Source organism: Oncorhynchus nerka, linkage group LG16 (genome assembly GCF_034236695.1).
Source record: "Oncorhynchus nerka isolate Pitt River linkage group LG16, Oner_Uvic_2.0, whole genome shotgun sequence".
NCBI classification, from domain to species: domain Eukaryota; kingdom Metazoa; phylum Chordata; class Actinopteri; order Salmoniformes; family Salmonidae; genus Oncorhynchus; species Oncorhynchus nerka.
The window spans coordinates 33,052,149-33,068,024 of record NC_088411.1 but is presented as its reverse complement, the minus strand read 5'-3'; the positions used below and the strand labels follow the sequence as shown (position 1 = coordinate 33,068,024).

The 15,876-nt window shown below is 42.7% G+C and overlaps 1 protein-coding gene and 1 pseudogene across 1 annotated transcript in view; both read left to right on the top strand.

Moving 5' to 3' along the window:
* LOC115116314 (exportin-5-like) overlaps positions 1 to 2,181 on the top strand; it is a 36,183-nt gene extending 34,002 nt beyond the window's left edge. Inside the window, exon 33 of the mRNA XM_029644789.2 lies at positions 209 to 2,181. Coding sequence (XP_029500649.1) covers positions 209 to 361 — 153 coding nt within the window. The 3' untranslated portion in view covers positions 362 to 2,181. The remainder of the gene's footprint in view (positions 1 to 208) is intronic.
* On the top strand, positions 620 to 14,087 carry LOC115116315 (nuclear factor 7, brain-like; annotated as a pseudogene).
* The last annotated feature ends 1,789 nt before the right edge of the window (positions 14,088 to 15,876 follow it).

Genomic DNA, 15,876 nt, shown 5'->3' with positions numbered 1-15,876 from the left:
ATTATTTAATAACAAAATATTGTCTGAAATGTGTCCATTGACTGTTGAAGTGGATATTACTAATAGGATATAAGTTATACTTTATTGGAGAGGGCTGGCAATATGTTTCATGTAAATGTAATTAAATAAGTCCCGTACACTCAGATATAATAAAACAACCATTCAATCCAGACAGATTGTAACTGTATTAGATCTCTCCTCTCCACAGAAAGATCTGGGCCAGCAGTTTAAAAAGGAGGTACATATCAGAAATCTCCCATCTCTCTTTAAGAAGCCCAAGCTGGAGAAAAGGGACATTGTGGAGCCCAGTGAGACTGGATCTCTAGCAGCTCTCTTCTCCCCAACACAGGACGACATCTAGGAGAACATAACAGCACAGAGAGGCTCTCAGACTGGACTAACACACACACACACTTTCTACCCTCCCCAGTGGAGATTTACTCCTGAAGGATTGGTTCAACAAGGGTACAACGTCTCTATCCTATTGGTCAACAGTAGGATGAATGGACTCTACAAACTGGACAAAGAGAATCATAATATTCTGTCATGGACTGAACCCTGCTAACTGGTCATACATATGTATCCAAATAATGTGTCTGTCTGCCTTGATCGAGAAAACGGGACAATGTGTCTGAAGATGATGAAGATGATGGTTGTTGTCCTTCAAGAGGACATGACTGGTGCCATAAACCCTGCAGATTGTAAATGGTAACAACACAATGCATTTATACAGCTCATATCCTCACTAGCACAACACATTTAACTTACATTGTGTTTTGGTATCTCCGCTAACATGGACCATCCACCCAGGTGCTAAACATAGAGATTGATAGAGGACTCGTCTTTATATATGTATCATTATAGTGTCTGACAGCATGGGCAGCACCATTTGAGGCTACAACCCATAGTCAAGTAGTCATCAGGGTGGGGATTCCTATTTTAAAATGGTGGATGACGGCAATGCCCAAGTTAAAATGGGTTATACCCATGATGAGTCCTCTATCTATATCTATGGTGCTAAATGACAGCAGCCATTTTCTTGCCAGAAGAACCTGAATGGGATTCAGTGAGCATGTCTGAGGTGGGATAATTCAGAGTAGTCTGCTGTATAAGGAGAGCTGTCATCAAGCCCAGGTTTTGTACAGGATCATTCCTCTGTTAATGGATGAGGTTGTCAAGTAGAACCGTCATCGGTGACTTCATGTTTTGAACTGGTGTTTCTCCCTGCTATGAACAGATGAGAAACCAGCACGACATTCCTCTTAGGTTAAAGGGATCGTTTGCTGCATCAAGTTTTGTCAGGCGTTATTGTTTGTAATAACTGACTGACTAGTGGAGAGCTCATATTTTATTAATCTGTTTTGAAGGTAACATTGGATACATTTGGAAAATATCTACAGGAATGGAAAGGGGATTCCTAGTCAGTTGTACAACTGAAAGCATTCAACCGAAATGTGTCTTCCACATTTAAGCCAACCTCTCTGAATCAGACCTCAATCACAGATGGATGAGAATAGAAACTAGGCACCAAGTGTATATGGTGCCTGTCAGTTTGACATTCATGCTATTGAGGCCTACAGAATTATTTACACTAAAGACGCCATGGAATCCTCTAATATAGACTGCTCTGTAATATAGACTGCTCTATAATATAGACTGCTCTGTAATATAGACTGCTCTATAATATAGACTGCTCTATAATATAGACTGCTCTGTAATATAGACTGCTCTGTAATATAGACTGCTCTGTAATATAGACTGCTCTGTAATATAGACTGCTCTGTAATATAGACTGCTCTGTAATATAGACTGCTCTGTAATATAGACTGCTCTGTAATATAGACTGCTCTGTAATATAGACTGCTCTGTAGTAGACTGCTCTGTCTGTAATATAGACTGCTCTGTCTGTAATATAGACTGCTCTGTCTGTAATATAGACTGCTCTGTCTGTAATATAGACTGCTCTGTTACGCCAGTGTTCAGGTCTGACAAACATTGATATTTTTGTGAACTACCCTTATAAATCTCTTCATCCTGTCAATTATTGTTTTGTTCACATGTGGCCCTTTTTTCCTCAACACCAAGGAAAAAATTATCTGTACTTGTACAGGGGACAAAATATAAAACATTTTAGTGCTGTTTAGATTTTTCTGTTTTTAAATAAAATAGTCTTCAAAGTCATTCATTTCTGTTATGCCATCGTCGACAAATATAAATCTTGTTTTGTAGCCGGTAAAGCTGTGCTGTGCTGGTCAATAAAAGTAGTTTAGAGAGAGAACTCTCTCTATACTAAGGGGGGGTTGGCGCCCCCCCTTGGGTTGTGCCGTGGCGGAGATCTTTGTGGGCTATACTCGGCCTTGTCTCAGGATGGTAAGTTGGTGGTTGAAGATATCCCTCTAGTGGTGTGGGGGCTGTGCTTTGGCAAAGTGGATGGGGTTATATCCTTCCTGTTTGGCCCTGTCCGGGGGTGTCCTTGGATGGGGCCACAGTGTCTCCTGACCCCTCCTGTCTCAGCCTCCAGTATTTATGCTGCAGTAGTTTGTGTCGGGGGGCTAGGGTCAGTTTGTTATATCTGGAGTACTTCTCTTGTCCTATTCAGTGTCCTGTGTGAATTTAAATGTGCTCTCTAATTTCTTTCTCTCTCTCGGAGGACCTGAGCCCTAGGACCATGCCTCAGGACTACCTGGCATGATGACTCCTTGCTGTCCCCAGTCCACCTTGCTGTGCTGCTGCTCCAGTTTCAACAGTTCTGCCTTATTATTATTGGACCATGCTGGTCATTTATGAACATTAGAACATCTTGGCCATGTTCTGTTATAATCTCCACCCGGCACAGCCAGAAGAGGACTGGCCACCCCACATAGCCTGGTTCCTCTCTAGGTTTCTTCCTTGGTTTTGGCCTTTTCTAGGGAGTTTTTCCTAGCCACCGTGCTTCTACACCTGCATTTCTTGCTGTTTGGGGTTTTAGGCTGGGTTTCTGTACAGCACTTTGAGATATCAGCTGATGTACGAAGGGCTATATAAATACATTTGATTTGATTTAGAATAAAACATACAGGACAAAGGTGCTCAGTGTGTAAATCCACTGTCATTGGTCCTGTTTGAATACATGGGTGCATGTTAAGTATTCAAACAGGACCAGAGACTATTGAAACTCCACCCCGAGTGGCCTGTTACTCAGGCCCTGAAACCAGGATATGCATATAATTACAATTGGAAAGAAAACACTTTGAAATTTGTAGAAATGTTAAAGTAATGTTGGGGAGTATAATTATCACCATAGATATGGTAGGAGAAAATCCAAAGTAAAACCAACTGACCATCCTCTTAGATATTCAAGAGCGAGGTCATATTGAAAATTAGTTCCCTGGATGCAATTCGTTTGGCTTCCACAGGGTGTCAGCAGTCTATGTTAAAGGTTTCAGACTTGTAACTTCAAATACGAAATATCAGTTTAAGTAGAGGGGCACTGTCTTTGAAATTTGTGTTTGTGTGCGCACCTGCTAAAATCGGTTTCCAATTGAACATACTTCTAAAATAAATATTATAGTCTGATTACATTTAAGGGTATCTGAGGAGTAAATAGAAATGTATTTTGACTTGTTGAAACAAAGTTTAGGGGTAGATTTTCGGATTCCTTTCTCTGCAAGTTGAACGAGTGGAATACTCAAATCGATGGTGCCAACTAAACAGACTGTTTGGGATATAAAGAAGCATTTTATCTAACAAATCAACACTACATGTTATAGCTGGGGCCCTTTGGATGACAAATCAGAGGAAGATTTTCAAAAAGTGAATATTTAATCGTTAAATGTGAATCTATGAAACCTGTTCCGGTGGAAAATATTTTGATGTGGGGCGCCGTCCTAAAATAAAATCTCATGTCATGTTTTCGCTGTAATAGCTACTGTAAATAGGACAGTGCAGTTAGATTAACAAGAATTGAAGCTTTCAGCCGATATAAGACACTTATATGTACCTAAATGTTTAATATCCATAATCTTTACGATTATTTATTTGAATTGCGTGCCCTCCAGTTTCACCTGAAGTTGTCCGCTAGCGGGACACCGATCCTTAACAATTAATCCTTTAAGTTTTGCCATAACAATAAAGAAAGATCCATTAGGTCCAGTGTTATTGGGAATAAAGGTGCAACATTCATCTCCAAACATTACACAAACACCTCCTTTTCTGCTAAGAGCCAGTTGAGAGCTTGTCTATTCTGCCATGTCATTCTACTGGTTGAGAGCTTGTCTATTCTGCCATGTCATTCTACTGGTTGAGAGCTTGTCTATTCTGCCATGTCATTCTACTGGTTGAGAGCTTGTCTATTCTGCCATGTCATTCTACTAGGTGAGAGCTTGTCTATTCTGCCATGTCATTCTACTGGTTGAGAGCTTGTCTATTCTGCCATGTCATTCTACTGGTTGAGAGCTTGTCTATTCTGCCATGTCATTCTACTAGGTGAGAGCTTGTCTATTCTGCCATGTCATTCTACTGGTTGAGAGCTTGTCTATTCTGCCATGTCATTCTACTAGGTGAGAGCTTGTCTATTCTGCCATGTCATTCTACTGGTTGAGAGCTTGTCTATTCTGCCATGTCATTCTACTGGTTGAGAGCTTGTCTATTCTGCCATGTCATTCTACTGGTTGAGAGCTTGTCTATTCTGCCATGTCATTCTACTGGCTGCCTCTACCTGTTCTCCCAAAGCTGTCAATGCAGAGTCAGTATAATTAATGAATCTTTGTTGATTCTAGTAAATATAATTGATCCACTCTAAGTTTTTGTTAGGTGTTATCCTCAGGAATATTGATTCAAATCCTGACTTAATCTCATCTCTTGCTTTGTACTCGTTAGGAACTCCTCTAGGTTGTCCTATTGCATCTAAATAGACCTTGGGGTCAGAATTATATTCCCTCCTTACTCTATTTTTTGTATTTTGCTTAGCATCACCAGGATCCCATTCAGTGACACTTATCTGTTGAATCAACCTAACTCTTGCACAAAGGCCTGTCCATCCATTTGGTAATGTTGCCCTTAAGCTTTGCCTTCCACATACCCAAAAGAAATCTGCCACTACCATAGTCTGTTCTTCATACGGTGCAATTAATGGTCGTGCTAGAGTTTGATTTTGACAATCGTCATGAACAAATACTTTTCCCACCCAACTTCCAGCTGCTTGATAAGTAGCCCTTTCTGGAGTGTCTGCATTCCAATTGGTGTCCTTAGTTAAGTGCCATGTGATCCCACATGTACCTTTAAACTTTCCCATCTCATTCTGTCCTTTCGTGCTGTTAAAACATTCATACGGTTGTTGATAATCTATTTGATATTTATATGGGGCCTCTAGCTTTTGTGGTTCCACCCGTATATCCAATTCTTGACACCATTTTCCCCAGCCAGCTTGGTTGTAATATCTTTGATAGGATGGATTCCCCAAATATGACAAACATTCAGCTGGACAATAAGGCCTTTCTGATCTACTCAAATGACAAAAGTTCTTATTAAAGTCAGCACAGTCCCTATAATCATAAGGATGAGGTACCACCACTAATTCTGTCAGAGGAGAGGGTGCACATAATAAGCAATTTGTCAGTTTTCATTTTAATGCTGTATATTGAGCCCATTTATACCATTCATTTTTTACTAATATCTTCAATGATTTGTCCTTGTACAGTTCTAGGGTTAAAGTCTCAGTTGTAGTTACAGTCTCAGTTGGAATCACAATGTCCTTTTCTCGAGGTAGATTGTTAGAGTTTGCTAGAAAGTTCCAAATGTCAGTAAAAAAAACTCCTGACCCTGATGCTTCAGGTTTCTTTGTGGGTACAGTGGACTGCTTGGTAAGAGAAGTAGACATTAGCCTAGTGGTGACTACCGTAGTCTTTGTAACAGCTGCCACTGTTGTTGTCGTTGTTCTGGTTGTCACAGGCTCCTCCTGTTCAGGTATTGGCGTAGGACCAATTCTAATAACAGTTATCAAATCAAATCAAATGTTATTTGTCACATACACATGGTTAGCAGATGTTAATGCGAGTGTAGCGAAATGCTTGTGCTTCTAGTTCCGACAATGCAGTAATAACCAACAAGTAATCTAACTAACAATTCCAAAACTACTGTCTTATACAGTGTAAGGGGATAAAGAATATGTACATAAGGATATATGAATGAGTGATGGTACAGAGCAGCATAGGCAAGATACAGTAGATGGTATCGAGTACAGTATATACATATGAGATGAGTGTAAACAAAGTGGCATAGTTAAAGTGGCTAGTGATAAATGTATTACATAAGGATGCAGTCGATGATATAGAGTACAGTATATACGTATGCATATGAGATGAATAATGTAGGGTAAGTAACATTATATAAGGTAGCATTGTTTAAAGTGGCTAGTGATATATTTACATAATTTCCCATCAATTCCCATTATTAAAGTGGCTGGAGTTGAGTCAGTGTCAGTGTGTTGGCAGCAGCCACTCAATGTTAGTGGTGGCTGTTTAACAGTCTGATGGCCTTGAGATAGAAGCTGTTTTTCAGTCTCTCGGTCCCAGCTTTGATGCACCTGTACTGACCTCGCCTTCTGGATGATAGCGGGGTGAACAGGCAGTGGCTCGGGTGGTTGATGTCCTTGATGATCTTTATGGCCTTCCTGTAACATCGGGTGGTGTAGGTGTCCTGGAGGGCAGGTAGTTTGCCCCCGGTGATGCGTTGTGCAGACCTCACTACCCTCTGGAGAGCCTTACGGTTGAGGGCGGAGCAGTTTCCGTACCAGGCGGTGATACAGCCCGCCAGGATGCTCTCGATTGTGCATCTGTAGAAGTTTGTGAGTGCTTTTGGTGACAAGCCGAATTTCTTCAGCGTCCTGAGGTTGAAGAGGCGCTGCTGCGCCTTCTTCACGATGCTGTCTGTGTGAGTGGACCAATTCAGTTTGTCTGTGATGTGTATGCCGAGGAACTTAAAACTTGCTACCCTCTCCACTACTGTTCCATCGATGTGGATAGGGGGGTGTTCCCTCTGCTGTTTCCCGAAGTCCACAATCATCTCCTTAGTTTTGTTGACGTTGAGTGTGAGGTTATTTTCCTGACACCACACTCCGAGGGCCCTCACCTCCTCCCTGTAGGCCGTCTCGTCGTTGTTGGTAATCAAGCCTACCACTGTTGTGTCGTCCGCAAACTTGATGATTGAGTTGGAGGCGTGCGTGGCCACGCAGTCGTGGGTGAACAGGGAGTACAGGGGAGGGCTCAGAACGCACCCTTGTGGGGCCCCAGTGTTGAGGATCAGCGGGGAGGAGATGTTGTTGCCTACCCTCACCACCTGGGGGCGGCCCGTCAGGAAGTCCAGTACCCAGTTGCACAGGGCGGGGTCGAGACCCAGGGTCTCGAGCTTGATGACGAGCTTGGAGGGTACTATGGTGTTGAATGCCGAGCTGTAGTCAATGAACAGCATTCTCACATAGGTATTCCTCTTGTCCAGATGGGTTAGGGCAGTGTGCAGTGTGGTTGAGATTGCATCGTCTGTGGGCCTATTTGGGCGGTAAGCAAATTGGAGTGGGTCTAGGGTGTCAGGTAGGGTGGAGGTGATATGTTCCTTGACTAGTCTCTCAAAGCACTTCATGATGACGGAAGTGAGTGCTACGGGGCGGTAGTCGTTTAGCTCAGTTACCTTAGCTTTCTTGGGAACAGGAACAATGGTGGCCCACTTGAAGCATGTGGGAACAGCAGACTGGTATAGGGATTGATTGAATATGTCCGTAAACACACCGGCCAGCTGGTCTGCGCATGCTCTGAGGGCGCGGCTGGGGATGCCGTCTGGGCCTGCAGCCTTGCGAGGGTTAACACGTTTAAATGTCTTACTCACCTCGGCTGCAGTGAAGGAGAGACCGCATGTTTTCGTTGCAGGCCGTGTCAGTGGCACTGTATTGTCCTCAAAGCGGGCAAAAAGTTATTTAGTCTGCCTGGGAGCAAGACATCCTGGTCCGTGACTGGGCTGGATTTCTTCTTGTAGTCCGTGATTGACTGTAGACCCTGCCACATGCCTCTTGTGTCTGAGATTCTACTTTGTCTCTGTACTGACGCTTAGCTTGTTTGATAGCCTTGCGGAGGGAATAGCTGCACTGTTTGTATTCGGTCATGTTACCAGACACCTTGCCCTGATTAAAAGCAGTGGTTCGCGCTTTCAGTTTCACGCGAATGCTGCCATCAATCCACGGTTTCTGGTTAGGGAATGTTTTAATCGTTGCTATGGGAACGACATCTTCAACGCACGTTCTAATGAACTCGCACACCGAATCAGCATATTCGTCAATATTGTTATCTGACGCAATACGAAACATATCCCAGTCCACGTGATGGAAGCAGTCTTGGAGTGTGGAGTCAGCTTGGTCGGACCAGCGTTGGACAGACCTCAGCGTGGGAGCCTCTTGTTTTAGTTTCTGTCTGTAGGCAGGGATCAACAAAATGGAGTCGTGGTCAGCTTTTCCGAAAGGGGGGCGGGGCAGGGCCTTATATGCGTCGCGGAAGTTAGAGTAACAATGATCCAAGGTTTTTCCACCCCTGGTTGCGCAATCGATATGCTGATAAAATTTAGGGAGTCTTGTTTTCAGATTAGCCTTGTTAAAATCCCCAGCTACAATGAATGCAGCCTCCGGATAAATGGTTTCCAGTTTGCAAAGAGTTAAAGTTAAAGTTCGTTCAGAGCCATCGATGTGTCTGCTTGGGGGGGGATATATACGGCTGTGATTATAATCGAAGAGAATTCTCTTGGTAGATAATGCGGTCTACATTTGATTGTGAGGAATTCTAAATCAGGTGAACAGAAGGATTTGAGTTCCAGTATGTTTCTTTCATCACACCATGTCTCGTTAGCCATAAGGCATACGCCCCCGCCCCTCTTCTTACCAGAAAGATGTTTGTTTCTGTCCGCGCGATGCGTGGAGAAACCCGTTGGCTGCACCGCCTCGGATAGCGTCTCTCCAGTGAGCCATGTTTCCGTGAAGCAAAGAACGTTACAGTCTCTGATGTCCTTCTGGAATGCTACCCTTGCTCGGATTTCATCAACCTTGTTGTCAAGAGACTGGACATTGGCAAGAAGAATGCTAGGGAGTGGTGCACTGTGTGCCCGTCTCCGGGGTCTGACCAGAAGACCGCCTCGTTTCCCTCTTTTTCTGAGTCGTTTTTTTGGGTCGCTGCATGGGATCCATTCCGTTGTCCTGTTTGTAAGGCAGGATCCGCGTCGCGAAAAACATATTCTTGGTCGTACTGATGGTGAGTTGACGCTGATCTTATATTCAGTAGTTCTTCTCGACTGTATGTAATGAAACCTAAGATGACCTGGGGTACTAATGTAAGAAATAACACGTAAAAAAACAAAAAACTGCATAGTTTCCTAGGAACGCGAAGCGAGGCGGCCATCTCTGTCGGCGCCGGAAGTCCAATACACTACTTCCTTCAGTTAACCTTGTTCTTGCTATTTCAACTATAAATTCTTCACCTTTAACATGTTCAATCTTATTCAAGGTAAGCAACCACTCGTCTTCTTTTTTTGGTTACCGTCAGGTCACATCCTTTCGGGTCCCAGATGACTTCTCCCTTTGTCTGATGGTGTGTCCATTCACAGCATGCAGTCTCAGATTGAGATCGACTTCTGTTCTCCTGTTTCTGTTATGATTTGAGGTGGAACAGAAATGCTAACCTTGTCAGTCTTTTTAGATTGTTCAGCGGGTTCCTTTCTTCTCTTCCTGTTTTCACCATACTGCTTAATTGTGCGTGAGTCTGTTGTTCCCGTACCAGTGTTTACTGTTGCTCTTGTCATGGCAATGTCATTATTCTTTTGTTGTTCTAACTTCAATTGTCTGTTACGGGGACCATTCAAGAGGGTAGCCTAGTGGTTAGAGCGTTGGACTAGTAACCGAAAGGTTGCAAGTTCGAATCCCCGAGCTGACAAGGTACAAATCTGCCGTTCTGCCCCTGAACAGGCAGTTAACCCACTGTTCCTAGGCCGTCATTGAAAATAAGAATTTGTTCTTAACTGACTTGCCTAGTAAAATAAAGGTAAAAAAAAAAATTTGTGGGGAAATCCTCCTCTTTTTCAGCCTGCGACACTCTTCCTTCACCTCCTTCTTGTAGGGTCTCCCTTTCTGTTCCTTCCCCTGGTGTTCCCTCCTCTGACTGGACTGGGCTTCCATCTGGAAAGGCATCGATTTCAGGGAAGAGTTGTTCCCATTCTGTAGGTGGTATTTCGTGGTCCCACTGTGGAGGGCTTCTGTCCGGGAGGTCTGCCTCAACAGGTATGTCATTAGGAGTAGCAGGCATGTTACTTTCCCCCAACCCTGGACTCTCTGACCCCACAGGAGAAAATATTGATTGTTTGCAAGCTTTTTCTCCAGTGTTGTCTCTCCTTCGTCCTTTTCTGGGTGCATCAGGCAGTGCATTTGTCGTATCCTGGCTTCCACTTGGTCTGCTGGTTTCTTGGCTCCTCCCCGACGTCTCAATCTCCTCTGCTGCTCCAGCTCCTTCCGGGCTCCCGCCTGCTGAATCAGCATCCTCTGTGTTCTCATCTCTATGAGGTTGTCTCCTTTTTTCTGATGGGACTCTGGTGCAGTGGTTCAGATGGTACCACGTCTGACTTCCTGTCACTTGGACGGCCGTTCTTGTTGCTCTGGCCACTTCGTAGGGTCCTTCTCTCCTTGGCTGATCCCACTTCCTCCGGAACACTCGAATGTAGACCAGATCTCCTGGTATCACCGGGCAAGGTCCCCCTGGTCCCTCAGGCACCTTCTTTTTCTCCTGTGAATATATAGCTTTGTGTATCTTAGTTAGATGCTGTACATATGTTTTAATTCATTTTGCAATATATCCAAGGAGGGACCTTTTATAGAGTCCTCCTAACGTTGGTATAGGCATGGGTCGACCCGTAAGCATTTCATGCGGTGATAAATGCGTGTTTCTGTTAGTTTCCATGCGACAACTCATTAATGCAAGCGGCAAAGCATCCACCCAATTAAGCCCTGTAGACTTACAAATCTTTATTATTTTGTTTTTCAGAAAGCCCTCTCAACCATACCTTGTGATTGGGGATGTTAGACACATCCCAGTCTTTGTTTCATTCTTAGCTGCTGTATTATTTTTTGTATAAATGCTGAACCATTGTCTGAGCTAATTTCGGACGGAATATAAAACCTGGGAATTACTTCTTTTGATAGGAATTTTATCACTGTTCCTGATCCTTGATCAGCCGATGGTATTGCTTCTACCCATCTACTGAATCTATCTATGATAACTAACATGCACCTTTTACCACGTATAGGTTTTTATCATGTCTACATAGTCCATTACAATGTGTCTAAACGGGCCTTCTGGAACCGGTATGTGACCAATGGGCGTAGTTATACCTTTACGTATATTGTTTTTTGCACATATTTCACATCTTGACAAGATTTCATCTACTGTTGCTTGTAAGTAGGGCGACCAAAAACCTTGTTTTTTTTTATTTTTCTTATCACCTTCCCCTTTGCACAATGATCAATATCATGTGCATCATTGATAAGTAACGTTAGTAGAGTGGTGGTGGCTAGTATGGCACCATCATGTGTTCTCCATACCCCATGTCTATCTACAGAGGCTCCCCTCTATAGCCAGGTATTTTGTCAGTTATTCCAGCAGGAGACTGAATTTGAATGAACTCAGCCGGAGATGTAATAGGTGCAATGGCAACTATGTCCATCAATGGTGCAATGAGAATTGGGACAATACATCTAGATGCTTTTTTAGCAGCTTCATCAGGTGCATTATCACCCCTAATGACAAAGTCATTACCTTTTTTGTGTGCTTGACATTTAATTATTGCTAGTTTCCGAGGATACATTAAGGCTGTCATTAGTTTGAGAATTTGCGCGTAATGCTGGTTGGGGGTACCATCACTCTTTTTAAATCCTCGCTGTTTCCAGACTGCTCCAAACAAAAGGCATACACCATGTGCGTAAACTGAATCAGTAAAGATGTTAACTGTTCTTCCTTTTCCTAACACACATGCTGCAGTCAGTGCCTGTAGTTCAGCCATCTGGGCTGAACAGGGTTGAGGACAATGTCCTAATATTTCCTCAGTAAAGGCTTTCCCCTGTTGTTTAATAGACAAAGAGGGATATAACATTGACAACTATTTTGTTGATGGCTCTTGTTTCAAAGACTATACAGGTAATCATGCAGGGTTTACAGTAGTTAATGGTTCGCTCCAACAACCTCTCCATAGATAACCCTGTGTGTAGAGATGAAGACATTAGAGTAATCAGTGTGGTAAGGTTAGGGTTTAGGTTTAAAATCAGATTTTATGACGTTGTGGCTGTGCCAGCTAGTGACCACTCCGTAGAGCTGCCTCCAGAACACGATTCATGACATAAAAACGTTAAGTTGCTGTGAAGACACGTTCTCTCCTATAAAGTGAGTCCAGAGGTTGTCTCCTCAGTGAGGTTCTGTCTCATTCCAGGAGGAACTCCAGACTGACCTGAAGCCCTTACAGGAGAAGCTGAAGGTCTTTAATAAAGTTAAACAAACCTGTGATCAAACAGCAGTGCACATTAAGGTTTGTATAAATTATGTAAAGTTACAATAGTACAGCATGTATTGTTTCAATTGTAGCCTACATGTAGGATTTAATTCTGATAATAATTGTAGAATGATATATTCTTCTCACTGTCTCCAGAACCAGGCCCGGCCAACAGGGAAGCAGATTAAGGAGGAGTTTGAGAAACTTCACCAGTTTCTACGAGAGGAAGAGGAGGCCAGGATAGCTGCTCTGAAAGAGGAAGAGGAGCAGAAGAGTCAGAAGATGAAGGAGAAGACTGAGCAGATGAACAGAGATATATCATCACTTTCAGACACAATCAGAGCCATAGAGGAGGAGCTGAAAGATGAAGACATCTCATTCCTGCAGGTAAGGACGGCTCTCTCTCAGATATACATTATAAATTAACTCAAAGATGTATTGATATATTAATGATATTGATGACTACATACTCTACTTTCCAGAACTTCAAGACCATGAAGGAAAGGTAAGTGATCTGCTTCTCGTCTCTCTTCTCTGTGGTTGTGAACCCAACCCCACAGACATTCTGACTCCTGAATGTTATTCCAGAAACCTGAAGTTCAGAGTCTGGGAGAAGATGAAGGAGATCATCAAACACAGTGAGTACTGGATAGGAGAGGACATGATCTAGAATAATGTAAGATAGATTTAATTAAGTAGTCTATTTGAAATAGTATTGTTAGTGTATATGAAAGAGACTACATGGTATAATGTGTGGAATATCTCTTTGTTCTGAAGCTCCTGTGATTCTGGATCCCAACACTGCATCCTCCCGTCTCTCTCTGTCTGATGATCTGACCAGTGTGAGTCGAACTGACACAGAGCAGCAGCTCCCTGACAGCTCTGAGAGATTCATGATGTATCCAACTGTTCTGGGCTCTAAGGGGTTCAGCTCAGGTAAACACAGCTGGGAGGTGGGGGATCATCCTGTCTGGAGCCTGGGCGTGGCTAAAGAGTCAGTTGACAGGAAGGGGGAGCTGTTTGCATCACCAGAGTATGGAATCTGGGCTATACGGCAGGATAGTGGTGAGTATAGTAATGGAAAGGGAGAGACCCTCCTCCTGAAGAAGAAACCGCAGAGGATCAGAGTGCAGTTGGACTACGACCAGGGTGAGGTGTCCTTCTACGACTCCAAAGACATGACACTCATCTACACTCATAAAGACACATTCACTGAGACTCTACCTGTACTTCTCTATTGGATCAGCTGGTGATGCCAAAAGCACTGGTGTTCAGATCTGCCAATCAGAGGTGTCAGCCCATGTCAGTTAAACATGTTGTATTGGTTAATTAGTCTAGTTAATCTAGCCAGCTATCTAAACTAGTCATCATGACTGAATTACTAATCGTGCATGCAGGGCACGTGCCCAGGGGCCCTGACCTCCAGGGAGCCCCAATTGATTATGTTGTGTAGAATTGCATGAAATGATGTGTAAAACTACAAATAATTGTTCGGTAATGCAAACTCATATGTTCACTTTTTGTTAATAAAACTCTTCTTCTGGAAACAGATCCTCTGTACATATTATATTTTTCATCGCGATGCTGAGTTAATGTTTGTTAATGTGGAGCAACTAATTGTGTTTGTAGAACAATTCTAAATGTAATATATTTAGGGCCATGACTAGGGTGGTTCCTGGTCAGGTCCCATCTTAAGGAAAACCTCTGGGCCCAAGGTGTGGTTGGGTCATGTCTTTAGGAAAACCTCTGGGCCCAAGGTGTGGTTGGTTCACATGTTAAGGAAAACCTCTGGACCCTAAATGTGGCTGGGTTAAGGAAAACCTCTGGGCCCTAGATGTGCCTGGGTTAAGAAAACCTCTGGGCCCAAGGTGTGGTTGGTTCACATGTTAAGGAAAACCTCTGGACCCTAAATGTGGCTGGGTTAAGGAAAACCTCTGGGCCCTAGATGTGGTTGGTTCACATGTTAAGGAAAACCTCTGGACCCTAAATGTGGCTGGGTTAAGGAAAACCTCTGGGCCCTAGATGTGGTTGGTTCACATGTTAAGGAAAACCTCTGGACCCTAACTGTGGCTGGGTTAAGGAAAACCTCTGGGCCCTAGATGTGAGTGAGAGGTTCAAGGTCTAGGAGTATCTGAAGGTATAGTGTTATTACTACTGGTGAACTCACTGTTTATTAGGATTTTGTTTCTTTAGACAAAGGCTTTATTTACAACACTGATTGTCTCTCTGATTAAACTACGTTTTACACTTGAAGACTTTTCTTTGTGTGTTTTACTTTATCAGAGTACAACTACTATGTGTCTTAGTGATCACATTGTTTCATTCTGTTATTTGCATCGACTCATGTTTTATGCAATATTTTATGTATTATCCATTTTTTATGTTCTTAGTTTTGATAATGTTACAAATGTCTTTTAATGCAATCTGTGTTACAATATCGATTTCATTTATTCTAAAGTTGTGTTATATGTATAGGCTTATCTGCATTGGTACTCTGTTTCTACATATTTTAACATTCAAATATATTGACCTCTGAATCCTGACTAGATTCAACCATATCTTCTAATATTAACTATTGACTTTAGTGTAATTGTGAATAACTTGAATCCTTGTCAGAATGTCCTTTTCTAGTGTCAACGTTTATCTGTCTATGTCCCTGACAGTGTCTGCGGCATTACAACATGAAACAAGGACATGATATTGATCTGACTATTGAGCTACAGAGCTCTGTGTTAAACTGTTATCAGTGAATGTTCTACCCACCTCTTTAAGGAATACCTAGGATAGGATAAAGTAATCCTTCTCACCCCCCCCCCCCTTAAAATATTTAGATGCACTATTGTAAAGTGGCTGTTCCACTGGATGTCATAAGGTGAATGCACCAATTTGTAAGTCGCTAAATGACTTAAATGTAATGTAAATGTAATGCTACTGGGTCTGGGAGGACACCATGTACAACACAACGTCTGTCATTATTGGTGCTGATGTGAAGATATGAAACAAACTGACATTAAAAGATCATCAAAGAAACATCTTTATTTCATGTTGTTGTTATTGGTTGTGTGAAATACTGATCATCAACAGAGATCATGTATTAAACTGAGATAATGTCATGCTGAAGGTTGACCGTGACTGAAGATTTTACAACATGGACTGGTAATATTTAATGTACATGTTTGAGAGTTTAATTTATTTACAGGTATTTAGTGAATTTAGTTGTCTGCTAAACTGCATGCTGGAACTGGTGACTGGTCTGTAGTGACTGAGTGCATTTGAATTGTTAACCACCAGATAGAGGACTTGAGATCCAAAAGATCAGCCTTCTGTAAAGATGAC